A 25,797-nucleotide genomic window follows, 5' to 3' on the forward strand; every position below is an offset into this window, starting at 1 on the left:
TACCAAAGCCTGGGAAAAATGACTATTCTAATCTAAAGAACTTCAGGCAAATCAGCCTAACATCATCTTCGCTGAAATGTCTGGAGAAGCTGGTTCAGCGTCACATTCGCGAGAAGGCGCTAAAGTCGCACCCGTTAAATGAAAATCAACATGCTTACCAACGTGGAAAGTCCTGTTTCAAGGAGTGAACATCGTCTTTCAGCAGGCGCAGCAATCCCGAATATGCGAGACCCAATATCTTATCGAAGACCGGATCACTTTGGAGCCTTGGGTTCTCCCCGTATACCAGCTACGCGGGGCTGGCTGCAAATTCCTCTCGGCGGGTTGTACATAGGCCGAGTAGGACGAGAGGCAAGACTTGGGTCTAGGACGGTTCGTCGCGTGCCATAATGGCGGCTTTCAGCGTCCGGTGCCAACGTTCTAGCATCCCATTGGATTGCGGGTGGTATGTGGTGGTAGTATTCCGCTGGCGTTTAAACCCTAGGAGTTTGCCTAACTCCGAGAAAAGGGTGGACTCAAATTGCATTCCCTGATCAGTGATAACCACTGCAGCGACGCCAAAGCGAGGTATCCACTCTCGACAGAGGGCTTCGGCACAAGACTGCGCCGTAATGTCTTTCAGAGGTATTGCCTCAGGCCACCGCGTAAACCCGTCGTTGATTGTGATGCAATACTTGTAACTGTGCGAGTCTCACAAAGGCCCTACTATGTCGGGGTGTATTGTGTGGAACCGCTTGGTAGTGCGGGGAAATGAGCCCACTTCTATTCTTACATGCCTGGCGACTTTACACTTTTGGCATGCGATGCACTCTCTGGCCCAGGAATTGACATCCTTGTTCATGGAGGGCCAGAAGTATTTATCGGTGACTAACAGATTTGTTGACCTGATGCCTGGATGCGCTAAGTCGTGAACTGCGTGGAACACTTCCTTGTGAAAGGTGGCCGGAATGTATGCCCGAGGTCCCTTTTCCGAGACTTCGCAACAGAGAGTGAGGTTCGAACCGAAGATGGGCAACTCCCGAAATTTGTATTTGGGGTTGGATTTGAGGCAATAGCCGAGAAGTCGAGTGAGGCGGGGATGTTAACCTCGGAGAGTGTATGTCTGACGTAAACTGGCTTATAAAGCTCAGATGACGAAGCTGACGAGGGGACGCTTTGTCGAGCTTTTGTTTCAAAGCATATGTGAGAGGCTTATGGTCCGTGAACACTGTGAACGGCCTGCCTTCAAGGGAGAAGCGGAAGTATTTAATGCTCAAGTACGCGGCGAGCAGTTCACGATCGTAAGTACTGCAGTTCCGTTGAGCGGGTTTCAACTGCCTAGAGAAGAAGCTCAACGGCTGCCAGACGTGATTCACCTTTTGGTGAAGAGCGGCACCTACTGCGGTGTCAGAGGCATCAACAAAAACAGTTAGAGGTGCATCTTGCAGAGGAAATGTCATGAATGTAGCTTCAGCCAGTTGTTGTCGGGGTTTATTGAACGCGCAAACAGCCTCTTCAGACCACACGATCTCTCGTGTGTCCTTAGTTTTGGGGCCAGACAAGTACACGTTCAAAACGGATTGGTGTTGGGCGGCCTTGGGCAGGAAACGACAATAGAAGTTTAGCATGCCCAAGAGCCTCCGCAAATCCTTTACAGTTTTCGGACGCGGGAAGCTTGTAATCGCTTGCACTTTGTCTGAGTCGGGCTGTATTCCTTCAGGGAAAATGGAGTGGGCGAGGAATCTCACCTGCATTTGAAGGAACTTACATTTCTCAACGTTTAGGACTAACCCGGCCTCAAAGAGACGTTGAAAAATGCACTCGAGATGGGCAAAGTGCTCAGACTCTGAGGAAGAAGCGACCAAAACATCATCCAAATATACGAAATAGAAGTCGAGGTTTCGCAGAACCGAGTGGATGAACCTTTGAAAGGTTTGCGCCGCATTGCACAATCCGAAAGTCATCCGGGTGAACTCGAAGAGTCTGAAGGGTGTGCATATTGCCATCTTTGGAATGTCTTCTGGAGCTACAGAGATTTGATGATAAGCCTTGGTTAAGTCCAAGGTCGAAAAGATGCGGCAATTCGCGGGGTGATGCGCAAAGTCGTGGATGAGTGGAATTGGATATCGGTCGGGAACAGTCTGTGCATTTAGCCTTCTGTAATCCCGACATGGGCGCCATTCGCCGTTTGGTTTAAGGATCATATGCAATGGGGAAGACCAACAGCTATTTGAGGGCCTGCAGATACCATGTTGAACAAGTTGTTCAAACTCTTTCCGCGCAATAGCCAGTTTCTGGGATGGTCGCCAAGACCCCCGCGGACCTAGTTTTTTGCGGCAGGCGTGAATTTACAAGGGATTGTACATTTAGTGGCTTTATCGCCGAATCTGCGGTGCTACCAGCAGATCCCTCGGTCCGTGGACTGTCCTGCTACCTGATCGCCCTTTTCGAGTGGCAGACCGCGAGTGAGCTCGTGATCTAACGCCCGAACGCTGAGCATCCAGCGTCGCCCGCATCTCGGCCACACTGCCGTGCTCTCGTGATCGGGCTATGTTATATTCTCCTTGACTTGGTACAGCTCGTAAGCCTTCGCTATCTTAGGCCCGCGGATGCCAGGTAGTGCGAGTAGACTCCGCCCTCGACAGCCGCCAGCGAAACACCGACTGTATTCGCCGAAGGACCGCCAAGAGCAGAGCCAATCCGTCAGCGCGCTCATTCCCCTCTATGTTCTTAAGCCCGGGAACCCAGAGGAGAGTAGCCTTGAGCGTGCCACCCAGACGGTTCAGCGCGTCTCTGCACTGCCCCACCAGCCTGGAAGATGTCACCGCTGAGTACAAGGCCTTCATGGCCGCTCGGCTGTCGGTCAAAATGACTATGTTACGCTTGGGGCTCGAATCTCGATCCAGCCATCGACAGACTTATAATATCGCCAGTACTTCCGCTTGGAATACACTGGCGAAACCTGCGAGATCATACGACTTGGATACACTGTGTGTATTTGAGAAAACCCCCGCGCCGACTCCACAGGTCATTTATGATCCGTCCGTAAAGAATACTGAGTCATAACCTTGCAACACGCCGCCGGTCTTCCATTTTGCCCTGTTTGGAAAGTCCACAGCAAAGTTTCTCGTGAAATTCAGCTTGCGTGTGGCATAGTCCATGGGGAATGCCCAGATTTCCCGAGGTGGCCGCAGGACTTCGCTGCCCAGCATCCGAACTCACGTAGTCTGACAGCACTGCATGATGTAAAGTATTTAATGTGGAGGTCTAAGGGGAGGAGATGCAGGAGTATATTGAGAGCATCTGCCGGGTAGGACTGCAAAGCTCCAGTAGCATCTGCAAACGTGGTTCTTTGAATCCTATTAAGCTTCATCCTATTGTATTTTTTTCTTCAAAACCTGCCACCATACAATAGAGCCGTACGTTAGGATCGGACGCACTACAGCGGTATAAATCCAGAGAACCATCCTAGGCTGGAGACCCAATTTCTTTGCAAAGGTTTTCTTGCAGGCATAGAAGGCTATACAGGCCTTCTTAACCCCCAGTTCTATATTCAATCTCCAATTTAGCTTTGGATCCAGAATTACACCCAGATACTTTACATTAGAGGAAAAAACCAATCTTTGTTCATTCAGCCGTGGTAGATGGAATTCATGTATCCTTGTCTTGGTGGTGAATAGCATCAGTTGCGTTTTGGTTGGGTTTATACTGAGTCCGCATCTTGCGGCCCACAGGCACACCTTTCGCAACGCTCCTGCCATGATGTCGCTCATAATGGACAGAAACATCCCTGCTACTAATATCACCAAGTCGTTGGCATACTTCACCACCTGCACCCAGCTGCTGTCCAATATACGCAAAATTTCGTCCATTACTATTAATCAGAGCAGCGGTGAGATGGCGCTACCCTGGGGCGTGCCTCAGTTCGCAGCTCTGGTCAAGTGATTGCCTCCCAGATCCGACTGGATAATCCTGATACTTAGCATGGATATAATCCAATGCGTGAGGTACCCCTTCAATCCAATACCGGTCAAGGCTTCCTTGATGTCATTGGTATTAACGTTGTTAAAAGATCCCTCTATATCCAAGAAGGCAGCTAGGGTATACTGCTTGTACTGCAGCGACCGCTCAACCGTGCCAATTACTTCATGAAGGGCGGTTTCTGTGGATTTTCCTTTGAGGTAGGCATGCTGGGACTTCGACAGAAAGGCGTTCTCTCCATAATCGTCCAAGTGGTAAGAAGTCACAGACTTCGAATCCACCCGTAACCATGAGCAATCATGTTGCAGACGAGGAGCGGATTTTGGATGCCTAACCACATTCATACCCCCCTCCCCCCAATTGATAAATCTGTAGAAGACATGCTTTCCGACTCAATGGAAAACTTGCATTTAGTGCCCACGGCAAAGGTAGCCAGAAAGGAAAGTACGGAAACTCTCAACTTGGGAGAAACTGGAAGTTACGAAGCCACAACAGGAGCCTCGGACTGAACGGATAATACAACGACGAACCCGGAAATGACAAAGGAGTAACGATTTGCGCATTTTCTCATGGAACGTGTGCTCCCTTAATGGAGATGAAGCTTCCAAGCAGCTAACCGATATCCTGTCCTAGTATAGGGCTGATGTAACAGCGTAACAACAAATACGTTGGACAGAAACCGGTTTCCTGGAGAAGAGTGACTTCACCATATATTATAGCGGCCATCCAGTAAACTCGGAGTAGGTTTCTTAGTCAACCAAAAAATTAAACCTGCTGTTATCGGCTTTGAAAACATAAGCGAACGGCTATGCACTCTGCGATTGCGAGGCAAATTTAAAAAATATAATCCTCATTAATATTCACGCCTCTACAGAGGAGACTGCAGAGTCGGATACCTTCTGCGAGGCAGTAGAACGAACCCTCGAAGCCTGTCCCAAGTATGATATTAAAATCATTCTTGGGGATTTTAACAGCGAAGTAGGGAAGGAGCCCGTATTCAGGCGATACGTTGGCTCTCATAGCTTACATCAAAATGCAAATGATAACGGACAGCGGATTATTCAATTAGCAGTGTCAAACGAAATGGTTGTTGGAAGTACCTGGTTTGCGCGGAAAGCGGTTCTCAAGCAAACGTGGGCACGGGCAGAGAGACCTATCACGTACACCGGCGAGTGGAGAAGCGACTTCACAGACGAAAAAAGGAAGCCTGGGAGGTTGAACTAGAAAAGTACAGGAAGCAACCGCACCAGGCGCGCAAGTTTTACCAACAAGTCAGCAGAGACAAAAAGGGAAATCTGATTTCCGACAGAATGGACATATTGAAGCGATGGGTTGAGTACCTCGATGAACTACTGAACAACCAGAACAGCGGTGAGTTAGAGGTCCCGTCAACTGAAGACGACGGACAAATACTGCCACCACCAAGTATAGAAGAAGCCGATATCAGCTATGATGATGAAATCAGCGTAAGGTTGTTGTCAGCCAACAGAGCATATTTCAGCTTACAAAACTGTTTCGCTCGAAACGTCTCACCAATGATCTTGTCAGTCCTCATGTATTCCTCGGAGACTTGGGTTTTTAGCAAGAAAAATTGGGAACTTTTGGCCGGGTTTGAGAGAAGAATCCTCCGAAGAATTTTTGGTCCCCTACATGAGAATGGACGATAGCCAACATAACAACGAAATCTATGAGCGAGATCATGACCGTAGACTAGGACGCCAGACAGAATTGGTGGACCTCGGCGCAAAACCGGGATGTCTGGAGTGTCTTATTAAGGCAGGCCTACACCGGACGCCGTTGATGATGATGATGAAGTGGAAATGGATCCGAACGGCCTAGACACTGTGAACCTGGAAAGGCCCCAAGCCTTTGCCGTCGGAAGGTACTGCGAAGGAAGATGAAGCACCTTGGGGATGGGGACATGGACGTGGCTGTATCACTAGGCGCCGTAATATTTAGAGAAATCGAACGCAAGGAAACCGAATCTTTGGCGGAAGGTGGGGATAAATTGGTAACCTCGGTGAGATTCACACTGGATGCACCAGACTTTTCTGTCAGTGGAAATGCGCGCAAGAAGCGTAAGACCAACACATCCGTTGTGACCAACGCTTTATTGTGCTCCGCGCCAGGGCTTACATCCACGCATCCTGCGCGGATTAGGACCGGTGTGCCGGTAGGTGATCAAATCAGCGAGAGAAATCGCAATGAAGCTGGTCCCTCCCATAGGAATACGGACACGAAGGCTGGAGGAAGAGGACGTATGCGCAAGCTGCAGCCTCAGTTCTCAGTTGATAAAAAATAAAAATAACAAAGGACCCAGAATAGATCCCTGTGAGACGCCAGAGGACGAGGAAAAGGAGCGGGAGGTATAGCCGTCAAAAAAGACGCGGCAGGATCGGTTGGAAAGATAAGAGGCAAGCCATAAAACAAGTGGTATGGGAAGGTTTAGAGACGAGAGTTTGGATAGAAGTATCGTGTGATTTACAGTGTCGGAGGCTTTAGCGAAGTCAGTGTAAATAGTATGCACTACCTGCCGTGAATTTAGACGTTTCCCGGCAAAGTTTGTAAAGTCAAGCAGGTTGGAGGCAGTGGACTTACGCTTAACGGAACCGTGTTGCTCTTGCACCATGTCGTGACCAAAGTGGGCGGACAACCAGTCGCCGGTATATCTTTGCAGGATTTTGGAACAGCAGGAGAAGAAGGAAATGGGGCGGTAATTCTCGGCAAGCGTACGATCGCCACTTTTTGTGTATGGGGATGATGAGAGCATCTTTCCACAAGCTGGGAAAATGATTCTCTTGGAGACTTTTGTTGAAAATAAGAGATAGGGGAAGAGAGGTGGACTTACCAGTTTTGAGCAAAAAGAGGTTTGGAAGACCATCGTAGCCAGGTCCGACATTGGCATTAAGTTTGCCAATGAGGTACACGACAAGGATAGGGGTAAAAAAGGGAATGGTAGGCGATGCGGGACAGGCTACATCCACTATCGGGAGGGATCGGAGGAAGGAGGGGGAACATAGACTGAGGAAAAGTAGTGGCAAAGTAAATCACATGACAACCGTATTCGCGAAATTGTTGAAATAACTGTGAATTAAGCCGAATTTGTCAAAAACTGCGGAACTACTGACGCAATACACGCTCCGTGGTTACTCATGGAGAAACACCGTGAGAAGGATCGCCCTCTTTGCATTGCTTTTCTGGATCTAGAGAAACCGTTTAACCGTGTGCCACACGAACTTTTCTGGTATGCTTTACGACAACACTTAGTGCCAGAAGAACTCGTGCGTTGAGTTCAATTGCTCTACCACGATCCGAAAAGTAAAGTTCGAAGTGTGGCGAGTGTATCAAAACCATTTTGTGTCTTTGTTGATGTTCATCAAGGAAGCGCCCTCTCACCACTTCTCTCTGTTCTTGTTATGGACACCGTCACACGGGATATCTAACTTCCAGCGCCCTACACACTGCTTTATGCAGATGATGTTTTCCTAGCATCTGATAGAAAAAATGATCTCGAGCAACTTATTCAAAAATGGAACGATCGCCTCATGCAACACGCTCTCAGATTGAATCTAAACAAAACTGAATTTTTGACGACCGATCCTCATGGAACAGGTGCAGTCACTGTCAGCGGCAGTGATCTGCCCAGAACTGAGCGATTCAAATATCTCGGATCAACGCTATCAGCATTATCCGGCTTCACGCATTAACGCAACCTGGATGAAGTGGCGTTCCACAACTGGTGTTCTTTGTGATCGACGTATCAGCGGATGTCTCAAATCTAAAATTTACCGCAATGTCGTCCGTCCTGTCGCTCTCTATGGTTCTGCGTGTTGACCGACTATAAAAGGCAATGAACGGCGTCTTGCAGTAATGGAGACGAAGATGTTGCGTTGGATTAGTGGCGTGAAACATTTTGATCGCATCCGAAATGAAGATATCCGCGATCGTTATGGGGTTGCACCGATCGTCGAAAAACTGCGAGAGAGACGTCTTTGGTGGTATGGTGGCGCAATTCGTGCTAACGAGAATTCACTTGCCAAGATTGGTCTGAACATCGAAGTCGATGGTAAAGGATCAAAAGGCCGGTCGAAAGAACGGTGGCTTGATACGCTGGATGGATTTAAAAGCCTCGAGATTGCATCCAGATCAGGCATTCGATAAAGCCAAATGGCGAAACCGATCACGACGAGCCGACCCCGCTTGTGAATGGCAGAAAGGCTAAAAAAAAAAGAAAGTTGGGGGGAGTTAGCTGAGAAACCAGAAAATTTAATGGACGGAAGGGATAGCTGGGCAGCACAGCGGGAGTTGCGAATGTGGGACCAGAAAGATTTCAAGTTTCCGCACTTTAGTGACTCTTCCACGCTGGTCAAATGTTCGTTTCTGGCCTTACGTATTAAGGATTTGACCGAGGAACGTAGAGATTTGAAAAAAGTAAGTCAGCATAGTTTCTAGAAGACAGGAACTTCTTCTCCGCAGTCTGTTTTGACGTAGTTTTTTGTGAACTTCAGTGGTGAACCAGACGGGGTAAGAGCGTAAGCAGGAGAGGAGGGAACGTAACAAGGAAGAAGATCAGATAAAATGGTATGGTAAATGGTGAGAGAAAGGGGGCCCAGTTAATTGCCGCCAGGACTGAGTTCAGACCTTCGAAGTTCACCTTACAAAAGTTGAACTTGGTAGGCTTGCGAGCGACAAGAGAGTAGAGTCGGGATATCTGAGCATTGAACTCGAGAGCAGGATGATGGACGTCAGGAGCAACGTAAGACGGGGCATGAAGGGATTGGGAAAGGCAACACACAGGAATTGCGTAAATGTGTCTCCGCCTGGTGAGCCTGTCTGTTGGTTATTGTTGTCACGGGAATTACAAAAAAAATCCATTTCTTATTTTCAAATTTATTTCAGATGAATGAAATTTTAGCATCTTTTACATATAATTAATATTTCATAAAGCGCCCGTTTGGTTTCTTTTTTGTCGATGATTTCTTATGTGTTTTGTGTTCGAATGTTTTTGTCAATATCTTTACAACCTGTTAAGCGTTTCTGAGTACAACAGTAATAATAAATAGAATTTTCATTTGAATGTAATTTAATAATTCCTTTCATTAGAGAGTATCGTCTATTAGTATTCTATGCGCCTCCTCTCCTCCCGCAAGTTACCATTGATTGAATATTATCCTCTGGATTTAATATGTACTAAATGTTCAACTTTTTAATATACATAGATATGAAGTCTTCAAAATACGACCAAAAAGGGTTTCCATATTTTTCCATTTTTGTTGTAAATTTGCATATTGAACACAATGGAGTCGTATGTGTAGATAAGAGTAAAGTTTTTTTTTTGGTAATATTTAGATAGATATAATTCGGTTTCGAGTAAGTTCTCCTCTTCCTCATTTTGTTGTTTAGTAAGGTGGTTACAAACGAAAACAAACGCATTATGAAATTAGGATACAATACAAAAAAATCTGTTAAAAAAATTACGTAAAATAAATTTCATTTAGGCTAAACACTACGATTAGAATGCTCTTATTGTTGATGGAACGTTGATGAGAAAATGAACTAATTATTTTGGATTTTTGGACGTTGTATCACTTGAATCATTTTTCTTTGTGGAATGTGTTGCTGTCTGTATTCGAGCGAGTGGAATCTGTGAAAATTGCAATAGAAAAGAATCAAATTTAGTGCTAGGAATAACATTTAAACTAAAGCGAGAGCATTCCACATCAATTTGTGTGTAATTTGATAGCGTACTTTAAAGACAACATCATAAGCCTTTTAGAGCAACCTAAAATGCTTGGAAATGATAGCCAGAAGGTCATTCTGATAAAAAAAATCGTCAAATCTTCAAATAATTGATGTGGAACCTCCTCAACTCATTCCTCGCTTTCGATTTACGATTGCATTCAAAACAATAGATTTAACTTTAATTGACTTACAGTTGCTCTTTGGTCCTCCATTCGACCACTTTGTACACGCATTATGAGCGAGAAGAAATCTTCATCGGGCACAGTGGCTCCAATATTTGAGGTACCGCGGGCACGCGGTTCACTATTTTCAGCGTCCATTGTTACATTGGGTCTTGGAAGCTCGGATCTTTGTTCTTCTATTCGAGAGCCCTGCATAGATGAAAACAATCAAAAAATATACATAAAAAGATTCTGAGTCCGATTTATACGAAACGAAATAGGCTAATATTCGTAGATGTCTTTTGCTCAATCGGAAATAAACTTTATCTTACCTGACATCGCATTAACATGTCAAGGAATGCATCATCGGGCGCGCCATTGTTTCGTGGTTGTGTATTGATCACGTTATTGGCTCCGCTACGATTTTTCAAACCGGGAAGAATTGCTCGCTGCTCATCCATGCGTTTTGACTGAACATCGGCAATCATTTCTAATAGATAGTTTCTGGAACAAAAAGAAATGGTGAAAAGTTAATCACACTTGTTGTATGGTAACTTTGCACTATTAAGCTTCTATAGAAATATGAGTTATCCAGGACCCTTTTTATAAAACAAAACCAAGCGACCGGTGCAAGCAATAAGCATCCCTTTCAATCCCGGTTGACTTTTGCTAACAACGACAGTGGCGATAGAATTGTGGCTGTGTAGGCCCTCCAAACCCTCCTTGGAACAGTTGCATAGAAATGTCCAACGAGAGGCGGTTATATATAAGTTTGGGAAAGTGGGGGAAGTTATCAACATTTTTAAGGTGGGAAGGTGAGAAATATGATCGCACATGCATACAGTGAGTCACATCATTCTGCATCGAATTTAAGGGGGTGGGGTCTCCATACTTGCAAAAGAAGGGTGCCCATTTTTTTCACCGAATATAGTTTTGTGTGGTATCAAATGAAAGATTTCGATTAGTACTTTTTAAGGATAGTCTCAGTTTAGACATTTAATGTACAAGAAAGAAGGGCAGGGGCTGAAAAAGTGGTAATTTCGTTTGGGGATTCAATCGAAAAAAAGCCACGAAGTTGCCACTATAATTTGCCTAGGCTCCGGAATATCCTCCATACCGATATCTGTTCGAATAAAGTTAATAATAGTATGTTGCTATAATTTTTAGTAATCGACTGTGAAACACCCCTTAAGTTCGTTCTGACAGAAGAAAAGAATCATGAAATTTTGCAAAAATATAGGCGGTACAATAAAGCCTGATCTTATCAAGCATGACGGAAATCGCACTATTACAACCTTGTAATAGGTCAAAGTTGTTGATTGAATTCAAATTCTAAGACTATAAATATCAGTAGCACGTGAAAGTGAATATTATGACATAATATATGCATATACATTACGTGCTGGGTACAAATGGGCCAAATGTCCACTTAATTGTTTTTATATACGAAATACACAAAATGTTGCACACTAGACGCATCCAGCGTCTGGTTTCCCTACGTTATTAAGGGGAATCCGATGGAGGATGGGCTTCAAATACCAACATTTCGCGCATGGTGCTGTGTAGTTTACTTTTTATGTTTTTTTTTTGGTTTCGGTTTTTTGGAAGTCAAGGCCTATCGAATTACACAACTACCTATTAAATACAAAAACTGTTGTCATAGTCCAGTGATCAAAGTCGAAAATCGGATGCAACCTCAAGACCAATTGACATGAGTGTTTAGGGTGGCATAAAAAAACAAAAGTTATATAGCGCCGGTGTGCGTCTTTTTTCTAAAATATTTTTTCTCTGAAACTACGCATTCTATACCCACCAAATTTTTAGAATTTATTGCAACGCGTTAAATGGAGTCAATCAGTGCACTGTAGGATAGACTGACAAGGAACACAGCTCCCTGAGGGCAACCTATCTCTCTCTGAGGGTGAGCTGTCTCTCCTCTAGGGCGATGTATGGCTTTTCAGGGGCCAAGTCTCATGTCTACCAAGGCCGCTAGTGACTGGCGATAGCAACACCCTGTACGAGGTGACCCTACTATTAACAAAACGCTACCGATCTAGACTGGGAAGTCGAAAAACACCTCCCCCAATCCAGGGTATGGTCGCCTCAGTGAGTAAGTTAGACCTTGCCGTGCTACGGGGGGCTATGGCACGGCGGGCCTCCTAACCCCCATACTCGTGGGAATCAAATGAGTATCAGCAATAAAAATAAAAAAAACTAAAACCAATAAAACGGGACCCTGTACCGCACACAAACTGGTTAATCAGGCGGAGCCACATCTCCAAAATACTGAGAGCCGAGTGATTACACCCAAGAAGGGAGAAGCTGGAACGTCAAGGAATGGATCCAAGGTTAACATTGGTATACTGCGTGGACAACAACCAACAAACACCACTGCTCAAAAAGCAGGGACCAGCAAAAGCATGTCTGAGATAAATATATCAGACGTCAGGAAGGAGACAGGTCTCAGTGGCGCAGGTGCTAAATCGTACCTGCGCTACCTGAAGAAAGGCCTGAAACTAGAAGAGGTCCTTAAGAAGGCTCAGGATAGACCTAAGCTATCTCTGCCGGAGCCGAGAAAGCTGAGAGCAGCCGAGATTACCCCGCATGAAGGGAATGCTCCCAAAAAATTCAAACCTGGACCGAAGGGGTAGAAAACCCGGGCAGGTCAGGGGTGAAGACAGGACTCAGGAGGCCATCCATTAGCTATGCTAGTGCGGTCAAGGGCATTCGACTGGTCATACTACCAAAATATTTTCCGAGCAAATTCTCACTTGCGAGGAGCAGCAAACCATCGAAAACCTGGTCGTCAGGCAGATGTCCAAGGGAGGGACTTCGAAACTTGTGTTCACCGGGATACGCTTTCGACCACATCTTATACTTGTGGACTGCACGACGGAAGAAACTGCAGAGTGGGTTAGGACCATAATTCCTAAATTGTCAGGCTGGGAAGGGGCAGAACTGTCAACATGTGTTGGGGATGATATGCCAGGAGTACACATGGTGACACTTTTTCTCCCAAAAGCCGCGACAATAGAGACGTAAGGTCTTATGGGCCTCCTAATCGCTCAGAATGAGGATCTCCATACGCGACTATGGAGAGTCTTCAGAAACAAGGTGGAGGGAAAGGGGTAGATGACTGATCCCTGGAGGATCTCACTCTCATGGTGTTAAAAATTCCTGCTCTGCCTTACAATTTAGCGTCCATCAAAATCTCCGCTTGTAGTCAAGATAATATTCGATGAGCTTCTTCAAAATTACTTCTCCTCATTTGAAATAATGAAAAAACTTGTTTTTTCTTTTTCGCTAACGGGTCAGTGCTAACAAATCCTTGTTAATGAAAGGAACAAGTGGTTCCCGAAATATCGGTCTTTGCAAGAATAAATATCTACACCAGCGAAAAAGAAAAAACAAGTTTTTTTATTATTTCAAATAATTAATCGCTGGAAACACCGGATAATTACACTTAGACTTCTCATCAGTTTTTACATTTACCTCGCCTTCCTACCTCTTTTCCGATAAACCCGATATTTTCCATCCTATGCCTCTTCCATTCTTCTTCTGCCTCCTATCATTGTCGAATTTATAATCGACATTCTTGATATTAGTAGCGGATGCGGTTCGGACGGGATGCTTAATTTTTTTTGAAACAATTTTTTGATAATTTTCAACAAAAGTTTATCTGAACGGATCTTTTCAGACAATTGGAAGGAGACACGTATCATCCCCGACACAAAAAGCGCGATACCTTATTTGCAGAAAACTACAAGCCCATATCCCTCTTTCGCTCTGTCTACAATTTTTGAAAAATATGTCAAACCCTGCCTTTTGGACTTGCTTCGGAGATGTCCGAAGGAACAGTATGGGTTTCAAAGGAGGCACTCGACCGTAACTTAATGAAGTTTACCAGCTTTGTCGCTAAATCTCCCAATGAAAGGAACAAGCACACAATGTATGGGAAGTTCTCTATGTTGTCATTTCCTGCTCTTCAAGAAGGTCGGGGGTCGTATGGCTTTTCTCCATCTGCACTCTCCCAGATAAGGCCTTGGTGGAGTGAGTAGGATTTCTTTCAACAGTTGTGTCTCCATTTTTCTTTCTCTCATCTAGAGTCCCTAAGACAAAGGAACAATGTGCGAAAATTGTATAACCGGTCAAAAGGGAACATTGATCTTGCATTTAAACTTGATTGAAGGATTCACTATTAAAACAAACAATGGCATGCGAATTCAGGTAACATCGGTGGATAATTTAACCACAAACGATATGGACTGTTATGGGTTTGAAAAATATTCGAATCCTAGATTTGTTATAATGTAGAGCGAAAGGTTCTTCACAGAGGGAGTGTCTGGTATCGGAGAAATGGCTTACTAGCGAATGCGAGTTGCATTATGAGGATTTGAAAGTGTTGTCTCTTGGAAACGAGCTGACGAGCTCGATTCGTTAAACAAATCTTAAGTCGTGAAGTCGTGAAGATTTTGGTAGTTTAATAAAATAAAAGAAGGAAATCGTGCATATTCAAGCCGGTTAGTGCCGAAATCTTGAAGTTGCCCGAAGAAGCAACTCTGCGCAATGAGAGGCAAGTTGCCGTTTTTGGAAATTGTCTACAGTCGACGTGCAGTTGATTTTACTTGAGATGATTATCGACAAGCAAACTGTAAATATTTCAATTTTTGACGCGATGCAAGGATTCGGAAGAATATGACAAGTGAAGTGGTTGTCAAGGCATGCATCCCCGAAAGAAAATAAAAGAAAAACGTTAATCCGAAGGTGAAGAAATAGCGGTTTTGTTCGGCATAAAGATGCGAATTCAACGGCAAAATTTCTCCTCTAAAACAAAAAATTAATTAAATTATAAAACGGACTTAGGAGGAACATCGGTGAGGTGTAAGGCTAATGTTCTGATCGGGCACACAATACAAAACCCTATAACTGGGAAATGGAACTGAAGACATCTGAGTGTGAATTTGTCCCACTGATACGTAACACGTAATATACGCATATATTTTGTGAGAATATTCACTTTCGGGTTATATTGACATCCAAATTATTGAATTTCCAAAGAAGTGACAACTTTGACCCATTATAACTTTGTCAGTAATAGTTGCGACTTCCACTAAGCTTGGTAGGACCAAGCTCCATATTATAGCCTATATTGTTGCAAAACTTCGTGGCACTGAGATGAACTTAGGGGGGGGTTCGGCAACCAATTACTGAAAATTATAGTAATATACCATTATTAACTTTATTTGAAGGGATATCGGTATGGAAGGTATTTTGTAGCCCAGCCACCATATAGTGGCACCCTCTTGATTTTTTTCGGATTTTTCGATTGGGCAGTTTCTAAGAATGGCCCCGTTGAATAAATGATCACTTTCGACCCCCCGAACTACCCGCTTTCCAATAAATGTCAAAACTAAGATCAGCTTCGGAAAGTACTAACCGAGGCCCTTTGATACCCCACATGACTATATTTAATGAAAAAAAAATTTACAACCCCCTTTTGCATGTATGGGGATCCCCCCCCCCTCCTTAGATTCGACGTAAAAGGATATAACCCACTGTATACGTGAGCGTTCACAGTTCCCACCTTTCTACCAAATTTTGCGTCAATCGCTATAATCGTCTCCGATAAAAATGCATGTGCCGGACAGACACATAGACGGTAAATCGATTTTAAAAAGGTTTTGTTTTACAAAAAACCTTAAAAATTAAGTCAAGTGCACGTAACCCTTAGTTGGGAACAAAGTTGAAAAACTAATGCCATTTCCATTCCAAAAATTTTGAAGCCGAGAGAGGTTATCTTCCACAGGTCTACTGTCGAGAAACCTAACCGATGTCTGGTCCCACGGTGGGGGCCATTTTTAATGAACGTAGATCCAGGGACTAACCAATAAGGTTACCTAAAGACAATCACGAGAAAACAGAAAAAGTGGGGAGAGTTTATCACGTAAGTCCACCGGCATCTAAGTACGAATTCACTCTTTCCTCACGAAAAACAAAACAAATTTAAAAGCAAAAGTTTTTAAAAACTCACCCATTATCCTTTGGCACATTTGCATTTACATTTTGTTGTGTTAATGGTTTCCTTTGGCTTTCCTTTCCGATCATCTGAAAATGTCCAATTATTAAGAGATATCATTAATTTTAATTTATTCTGAATGATGAAACACTTCCACTTGCATACCTTTATTGAACAACGCTGATCGTCCATACGTTTGCTTTGTGATCGAGACAACATTTCAAAGAATTCATCTTCATTCATTTTCGCCGGCTTGGGCTTAACTTCCTCCTGTTGAACAGCATTTTGTCGCTTTCCATCAGGTGTAATCTATGTGTTTATTACAAAATCACATTAAGTTATAAACGGTTGTAGGATTAATCATAACTGAATCTACTAGCGATAAGCTTTCTTAACTGTATAAACGAATCTATTAGGGGATTTATAGATAAATCATTGACAGGATGACAAGCGAAATGGCAAGATATATTTATTATCTTTGTTATGTTTGCTTAGTAAAACGCAAGATAAATGGAAATGTGGAAACAATTGATACTGGATAATTCAACTGTTAATATGATGTAATATTGCAAACAGTTTCTATCGATACAAAAGCACACATCGTAGGGAGACACTTCTCACAACATATATCTAACACAACATGCAATAAATTTCCTTCCAAAAAAACACCTTGAATAAAATCTTTAAGCTTCCCATCGAAAGGTAATGGTTTGTAAACAAAAAAACAATCGATAAAAAGGTACTGAAATGAACTATTCTGATATCGTCCGAAGCTAGTGCGGTAGCTCACAGCAACACACAGACGAGCGCCTCACAAAAGTTACCACACTAACTTCAAATTTTCCAGGAAATGACCGTCTTATCTCTTTTGTAATTCTGCAATAAAAATTGCGTTTCGATGTGAGTAATGGAAATATCATCAACGATATAAATAATTGTAGAGATAAGAAAGTGTTGAACAAGTGCACAAAGGCCATATATCAAATTACTAGATTTTGTGATTATCATTCTTATGTCGACGGCGGGGACAATTCTTTTGAAGATAGAGGGACCAGCATCTTAAAATATCTGTTTTCTATGTCAACATGCCGAAAATGCTGACAGTCATGTTAAGAGTCAGCCAGAAAGTCATACTTAATGTTTCTAAGCCAAAGTGTTTACTTGAAAAATGATAGAGATCTAGTTAGGAGTGATGCAGACTTTGATTGAAAAAGCAAAAAGCAAGTCGAGATTAATATGAAACATTCATCAGCATCTATGCGGGGTTTGTTCTTGCCATCTCATATGAAAGGAAATCATTGGCCAACGAAGGCGATTTCGACACTCACCGTATCTGTCCAAAAAGGACGACCGCAAGCGATTGGACCATTCAGGAAAAACTCTTCAATTCTTCGATTTCCACCAATGTCCAACACGGCAAAAGGTCTGGGAAGAACATTAAATACTAAGGATGACCCTTAATGTGACGGAGTGTTTAAAAAGGGTGATCGGATCAGGACCCAACGAGAACAAAGCCCTGACATGGAGGAATTACCCTTCATGCAGTTTGGAGCAAAAGTAGTTAAACTGTCCGAGATTATCAAGGACAAGAACAACGTGCTGAAAGCCATTAGTGCCCTTTATAATCGCAGGAGGAGAATAGAACACCCAAGTAAAACCTGAAACCGACCGTCCAAGTATCACAGGCGACCTAAGAGAGACCTAACCGTAATGCCATCGACCTGTCACCAAATGGAAGAGTGTGAGAGAAAGATGGTGATCTTCTGGGGAATCAGCAGGCGCCTAAGAGGAAAAAAGGCTCACTAATAGTTTCGAAGAATGAAATTAAAAGTACGGAAAGGATGAGGCCTAAGCACTTAGTGCGATTATCGGAAACCGAAACGAAACCTATAAGGGAACCGAAAATAGTAGATAGACCAAGATCATTTACAAAAAGGCGAAGAAGAAATCGAGGGGGCGAATTCGCCCCGAGACAATTGTTATGTCCGGCAAAGGCAATCTGTCGTTCGCGGAGATATTAGAAAAAGTCAAAGCTGACCCCAACCTAAAAGATCTAGGCGAGAACGTCAGCAAATTCGAAGGACCCAGAAAGGCGATCGCATGTTTGAAAAAAAAAATCCAGCTTGGGCAAAACTGACGGCTTTAATAACCAAGTGAAGAACTTACTTGGGGAGAATGTCACAGTACTTCGCTAAACAATTGAACAAATAATATTTCCGGGCTGGCGATTTTATTCTGCCCTGCCATAATACAGTATGAAGGCGAATTCAGTTATTCGTGATTGGACGGCCTCTCAGGTTACAACAGCAGGACGAACCGTCTAGGTCTCTTTTGCGCAACAAACAGTGGTTTCCATCTCAGAACTCATGTGCACCCTCCAAATAAGGAATTTGGACTGTCTCGCGAACAAAGAAGAGATGGAGGAAGCGATAAAAAGGGATTACTCAGCCATGAGCAACCTCAAGTTGGAAGATAGTCCCTGAGAAGACAGCGAGCCATTGCGGGAAAATAAAGGTCACTTAGATCATTTGCAAGATAAAGCGAAGGATAGGTGAGTGCTGAGCAGATGGGTACGTAGGGGTTGGAATGGCCAGAATGGAAGCACTTTGTGTTACAAGTGCGGGAACCCGGGCGCAATATGCAGACCGATACCTGCAAAAAGAAGACGTGGTTCATGTCGTTGATTCTGGGCAGTATCAGGTTTTCAAAGAAGTGAAGCAAAAAGTGAAAAGTCAAGCACCATGATCCACATCCTGCAAGCGAACATACATAGCAGTGCAACTGCTCACGACCTGATGGGGCAGATGGCGGAAGAAAGAAGAGCTGACCTATTGATCTCCAGCGAGGAATACCGTGATAGAAGTTTAACATCGTCGTATTCCGATATACCTGCTGCCATTTGGGCGAGAATTGCGGTCAACCGCGACCGAGGTGATGGTTTCATTTAGGTTCGTCGCCGAAGTGACTTTTTCAGTGTTTAAATTATACCGGACAAATCGATGTTCGTTTTTCAGAATAGACTCGTACTTTACAGGACGAGATGCAAAACAATGAAGGGAGAATTCTAGCTGAAGACAGTTTTCCAAGGGGGTATGGTTCAAATAGATTCTTGGGGTACAGGACAGGATTTATTGTCGTAAACATCGGTAGCACTCCAACAATACGACGCGTTGTTTGCAAGGGCACTATTCCTTAGTGTCAATGGTGCACCGATAGAGAGCATTGAAAGATTTCAAAGCCAGTGATCAACAGTAAATTTGTTTTAAAATGAAAAACGGCTCCTCCCAATGACGCCCGCAAATACCAATCGCGTAGAACATTGGGGAAATTGAAATTTGCCGAGGCTCATTTAAAAGGATAAACCGGCCGGAACACATGGACGCGGAAAGAGAAAATGCGACTGAATCGTTATTAACCCAACAATGAGCCTTATCTCCACAGCTCGTGATGCATCTACCCCCAAAAGGAGAATCGCCTGTTTACTGGTAGATGCATGAAATTGTAAATACACAAAGGAACTGCCTCAGGCTTTAACGGGTTGCACGGGGTTCCAGAGGAAAGATGAGATAAACTTTACATCTACAGAATACAAAAAAGCGAAAAAGGAACTCCATCACGAAATCAGGAAGCAAAAAGTACGCTGTTGACTAGAGCTAATCGGTTAACAGGAACTTATGGGACCTCGGCTATAAGTTGGCTACCAAAAACTCGACCCCACACGAGCTGACGCTGTCGATAATAGGGGAAATACTAAGGAATGTCCATACTTCACTGTAAAGGGAGTGGAAGAGGCGATCTTACCTATGAATGACAAAAGAGCATCAGGAACGGATGTTTGTTTTTCCCTCAGACTGAAAGGCGACCTTGAACCGTCATCAACGCACCCCTAGTATATTGGACATAACGGGGAAACTCTTTGAGAAGCTCATTAAACCAAGACTGACAGATACAGTACGTGCTGCAGGAAACTTCCCACCAAAACAATATAATTTAAGAGTTGGGATGTACAATTTATGCGATTGGGGATGTGATCGAAGCAATAAGATTTGCTGAAAAGCATAGTTGCCAATTTAGACTAGTGGTGTTCCTTGTGAGGTAGTACATCAACGCCTTCTATTCTGCGAGCTGGTGCGATATGTTCAAGACATTGGAAAATTGTTTCCATATTTCAGGCTACCTTTTGCAGATATTTAGGGCTTATTTGAAAGACCGCTCCCTGTTCTACGAGACCTGGGAAGGATAGTGCAGAATAAGTGTTACATCGGGCGGCTCAAGGATTTATCTTTGATTCGACAGGAAAGGAACTTTGCGAGTTGCGTCCAGCTATCGTACCGCCTCGGAGTCAGCAGCAGTGGTGATAGCCTTAATTATTCTAATCGCTCTCCATGATCAGAACTGAGGTCTATATACCTCAAAAAAGGTGAGGGAAAGAAAGCAGGCTGTCGCTTGTAAAGAGAGAACTCGCACTCCCAGCGTGAGGCACTAATCGTAGGAAAGAGTATTGAAGGGTGCGGAGGAGAGGACGGTACCCATTCGAAGAAATAACCGAAACATCTGGTAATGAGTTTGCAGGAACTAAAATTAACGCGTCTAACGCCTATAATTGCTACTTCCGCCAAACGCAACAAGTGTGGAATATGAGCAAATGTTACATCAACTAGCGTTGGACGTAAGTGTACGATCCCCCGTTGCTTTTGAGGGAGCCTTTAGCGCAGATTTCTAGCAGCAAAGGGCTCGTATTGCTCGAAACCATCTCTTCGCTGGACATTGTGCTTGCGAATATCGGAAATACCTTCCGTAAAGAGAGGATGGGTTCAGTTGTAGTTGTTTCCTGTAGAAATTATCTGGCGAATTGGTGAACACACTACACCCATAGCAATCATGAAGCTATAGTACCCAGTGTATTGGAGAGCAGGGAAATAGGGCATCCGAGAGACATAAAGTCATGGCGGACGAAATATTAGAGTTCAAAGATGTTTGACGCAGAAGTGTTTACTGAGACATTTAAGAAAGTTCCACACAGTGAGAGAAAAAAAACTGAGCAAATTGTCAGAAACGTGATATCGGTCTGTGATGCCTCTATGCTAAGGGGCAGAAATAACGCCCACAGATTATCGAAACCGTGTTAGAATGACGAAATTGGACAACTTTGTACCGAACGAGAAATTACCAACTCGCGAATGATAAGGAAGAAAATTTACAAAGAAAGGCGAGGTACAAAACTAATCGGAACGAACTGACCCCGCAAATCAAGTGCCCAGTTTTATTACAAAGAATCCTCTGTTTCCACAGCAAAATAAATGCACTATTGCGACCGAAAGAGAGCATCCCCCAAGGATATCCTAAGTATAACAGAGGATGAGCTTACCATTGCCTACGAAATGGTAGGGTCAAGAAGACTAAGCGTCTGGATAGTTGAGTGATTAGAGCACAAGGCTGTCGTAGAGAGGTCACGGTTAAAATATTACTGGTGGCAGTGGAATTTGTATCGTGATTTGACGTCGGATACCATTCGACTTATCTGTGAATGGGTACTTGAGATAAATCAACGTAATAATCTCGGGCGAGCACAATACTAACCACATTGCCTCCTAGAGACTATCCTGTCGTGTATCGTAATGGTCTTGAATGAAGTGCTCTAACACACCTCAAGGCCCTGATCCAATTGGATTGTTGCGCCGACGATTATTATTAAGAAGATTAAATGGCTGCCACCGCATTGGTAGGAATTTTATGGTAGAAAAACATCATTGCGCATCATCGACCGTCTTCGGTATGTGCGCGAGAAACATTCCGCGCAACTACCATGAACTTCCACAAAGGGGCCAACCGCAAATAAAAGGGCCGAGAGCACATCGTCTAGGAATTCTCTTGGAGCATATGCTCTCAGAGGGCCGTCCCGGTTCTCATGGTACCAGATAACCTCCGGTGAAGCTTCGTGGCAAAAGCCACTTCAGATGAGTCTCTTGCAGACTCGGGTCTCATCGCCTTCCTCGAGTACGTGGGGACAGCATTGCGGAGAACCCCATCGAAACCTTTTCACCAATCAACAACCGCTCTGCGTACAACACGAAAGACGTCACAAGACAACACTAACACAAAACACAAGACTGGTGGCTGTCCACCACGGTCACTATGACCATTCATCCATCATACTGCAGGCGAAGCAGCGTCGAAAAACTGCCTTCTTCGTTGGAAGGCAACACTCGTGAATACATTAGCGCATTGAAGTGTCTCACTGCTAGCAAAGCACTGGGTAAAATCAAAGATACCGTTCACCACGTGAACGCTCATGTCGTCTAGATTGCGAATGCCATAGTACGCCGGACAGACTCAGAGGACATGGAACCAGCCCTCTGAGTCTGTCCCACACAGAACACAACCCTGACTGAAGACAAGGTTCCGCGAGAAGAGAAACTCATTCAAGGTACCCGATCAGGCGGAAGTCCACCTCAAGCCCGAAGTCCACGACGGAATTTCCTCTGGCAGACACATATCTGACCCACTTATACGTGACCCGACCTTTCCCACATTCGTTCCATCTAAGCTGCCACTTAGATGTTACATTCATATCTAACACCCTTTTGACCGCAAGCGGTCCTAGACCCTTCACCTGATCTACAGTTACTAAATCGGTTTGCAGCAAGAGTACGCCCTTCCTGGTCCTGTAGGCCGTGGCACGCCGGACTAACACCCAACAAGACCTGCATGGCGTTGGTCGAGACCGTACGATATACAGGAAAACATGATAAGAAGCTAGAACAGTTTCCTGCCCTGCATCGTCATCGTAAAATCATACAACATAGGGGATCCGTGCGTACAACATGCAAGGAAGAGTCCCACATAAATGGATCTAGCAGCTCTCCTGCTTAGACCCCATTCACACCTCATCACACGCCTCAACATACACACCAATTTAGTCAAGCGTGGCTTGAGCCCGCGCAGGTGCGGATTCAAGGACATATGTTCCGCGATCGTGACTCCCAAGTATGTCACTGCCTGTATTTCAATGAAACTCCATTGAGTTTAACCAAGAGCGGACAACGTAGGTAGCCTTTCAACATCATTGCGACGGTTTTTTCAAATGAGACCGCGACACGAACTTTAAGAAACCACGCGTTAACGATGCGCATGTACTCAGAATGAGGAGATCATCCGCGTAGGCAATACATTCAGCAACGTTCGAAAGCTCACCCAACAGTTCGTCCATCATCAGGTTCCATATAAATGAACGTGCTATACATTTCTGTGGGCAGCCACGCTCCACGTTCACCACAACAGGCTCGTTGACACCTTAGACGAATGCTTTTCCATCATTGAAGTAGCTCTTCCAAGAGCTAATTCCTAGCAGTCAAACTCACAAAGCTTTGACAACACAGACGACCAACTTAGGTAATCAAATGCGCCTTTGAAATCTACAAAGATTCCAAGGACGCACTTGCTATGACAACTGACAACAAAGTTCTTCACATACATTAACGCGTCGTCAGTGGATCTACCAGTACGGAAGCCATACTGTCTGTCAGACACCAGATGAGATGTTTTCACCCCCAGTCGCTGGGCCATAATGCTCTCCAGGACCTTGTCAAGGACCGGGAGGAGAGATATCGCGCTGTACGACTGAGGATTACACTTATCCTTCTCTGGTGACTCAGGAGCACAACCACCCTGGCAGTCTTCCAGAATGCAGGGAAATACCCCTCCCGAAAGCGACACTCAAACAAACACTGGATATGAGATGGGATGGCTTTGCAAATCTTGCCAGTCATCCCATCCCAGCCAGGTGACTCTGAGACACGCCGTGCTCTCCTCGATCTCACAACACCTCAGGGAAGGAATTTCCTCCCCTCCTTCAGTGCGACCGTTAGGAGACACCGAAGGCTCGGATCTCGGAAATAGTTCACCCAGCAAAGCGCAAACACTGTCATACCAAGTCAGCACAGATTCACCGTTCACCTTGATGCCGGCTGTGTCGTGACTACGTTGCCCTCCGCATATCCGGTAGATCCTACCCCAAGGTTCATCACAACGCTCACCAACAAATCGCCTCCAGTCTTCTTCCTTAGACTGCCTCAACAGATCTTTATAAGACAAGACACCTTGCCTATAGGCGAGCCTAAGTTGGTTAACATCAACATCAGGACGGACGAGCCCTTCGTTCGGGCTTCGTAAGCATTCCATCATTGACGCTACACTCATCCACTCATTCAACAGCTCAATCTTTTCATCCATAGACAAGAGGACAAACTCAGAGACGGGAGAGCGGCCGGCTAACTCCTCCATCCGAGCAACATATTCACCCCAATTATACTCACGCGTATTTGAACGCGTCGGCATAAATGGGGGATCAACACTCACATTCACACCCCTATTGACCACCACGACCTCAATAGGAGTGTGGTCACTCACATTACATCCATCCAACAATCTCCATGACTGGACAAACGCTTTTGCTGCTACATTTACACACGTTATATCAATGACACTTACGCCTCTGGAGCTCTCAAAAGTCGAATATTTGACGGGATATTTGAACAAAACAAATCGTGCTTTAACAACACTTCGGACAAAACCTCTCCCCTACGTACAGCACGTGCGCTGAGCAATCTTGCTATGCCACATAAGGGAAGCCGGATTCGCGTCCATGCCTAGGATGAATGGTGTTGGTGTTGAACCTCATCCAGGTACGCGATATACTGCTTCAGGTCGTCAGTGGGTGGACACATTGAGACACATACGTCCCACTCATTAGTGAGACTCTCAACACAGACGCAATCTAGACGCGTATCATTAATGACGACGGCGGCCTTGGCCGACCCCCTAGCAATTACACCCACATGTCTCCAAGCAAGCCTTTGACGCAGCCATTAACTGCTCAGGACCCCTGTAACATGGCTATGCTAATGTTATACTCACGCCGCTCTGATGTAGTTCAACTGCAGCAGTGTGAGCGACATGGCGCTCAATGGCGGGCGTTGGCTCGAGCCACCCTTGCGGCGTAAATCGGGCAAGGCATCGACCGGAGCATATGCCCGGCCAGAAGTCCCCGGAACGCACAGTTCCGGCAGTGAACCTCGTTACTGCAAGAGGAGACCATATGACCACTCTGCGAGCAACGGACGCAGACGTGGTCCTTCGCACCGCAGTCAGCAGATCAAAACCAAGACACCTAGAACACGCAAGAGGCAAGTCATGCGACCTGACCCTGTAACTAAACCACTTTACATACACCCTTTCGATGGATGTCAACCTGTCAATCACTGCTGGAGTACCCTCAATCACAGCATTGCTGACTGCCTCAGGACCCGATCGTATTGGGCGACTTACAATCTTCACCTCCTTCTTGAATCGCTCGAAGGACATCTGGTCCCCAAGTGGAAAAAGCACAAGAAAACCATCTACATGAACCGCAGGGGACACGGGCCAGTTCACTAAGGGCAATGTCATTTCGTGCCCCGAAGACACTTTATTTATTCCTCCTATATGAAGTCCTCTTGAGTAGGGAATATCAAACGTGGTGACTATTGTCATATCATCCCATTCGTTTACTGAGGATTGAGGATGTTGTCTGGATATGTGAGACATCGGTCCGGCTGATCAAGAATTGGTTGGTATCACATGGATTAGAGTTGGCGGCACAAAAGACTGAGGCTGTACTAGTCAGTCAGGAGTCACAAGCTGAAAGAATGTCTACCTCGCTATTATACTGGATCATCGGTTGACCTTCAAGGAACATTTCAGCAGCATTTTACTGTTTGGAGAAAGGCCCTTAATGTTCAGGCGAATAGGAGGAAGTTATCATCACTATATCGTCTGAGTGCGTTAAGAATTACTAGCGGATACCGAACAAGGTCAGACCAAGCTACTGTCGTAGTCGCGGGAGTGGTACCCATTAATATTTTGGCTGATAAGATGCGA

General features: G+C 44.7%; 1 protein-coding gene across 2 annotated transcripts in view; it reads right to left on the minus strand.

Annotated features, from left to right (window-relative positions):
• Positions 1 to 8,834: 8,834 nt before the first annotated feature.
• Positions 8,835 to 25,797, minus strand: part of LOC119652947 (G-protein-signaling modulator 2) — a 28,085-nt gene continuing 11,122 nt past the window's right edge. For both annotated transcript variants that reach the window (XM_038057349.1, XM_038057341.1), the window contains exons 9-13: positions 16,045 to 16,188; positions 15,895 to 15,968; positions 10,196 to 10,367; positions 9,894 to 10,073; positions 8,835 to 9,604 (exon numbers count right to left, since the gene is read on the minus strand). In XM_038057349.1, the coding sequence (XP_037913277.1) occupies positions 9,521 to 9,604; positions 9,894 to 10,073; positions 10,196 to 10,367; positions 15,895 to 15,968; positions 16,045 to 16,188 (654 nt within the window). In that variant the 3' untranslated portion in view covers positions 8,835 to 9,520. The remainder of the gene's footprint in view (positions 9,605 to 9,893; positions 10,074 to 10,195; positions 10,368 to 15,894; positions 15,969 to 16,044; positions 16,189 to 25,797) is intronic.

Source organism: Hermetia illucens, chromosome 1, assembly GCF_905115235.1.
Source record: "Hermetia illucens chromosome 1, iHerIll2.2.curated.20191125, whole genome shotgun sequence".
Lineage (NCBI taxonomy): Eukaryota > Metazoa > Arthropoda > Insecta > Diptera > Stratiomyidae > Hermetia > Hermetia illucens.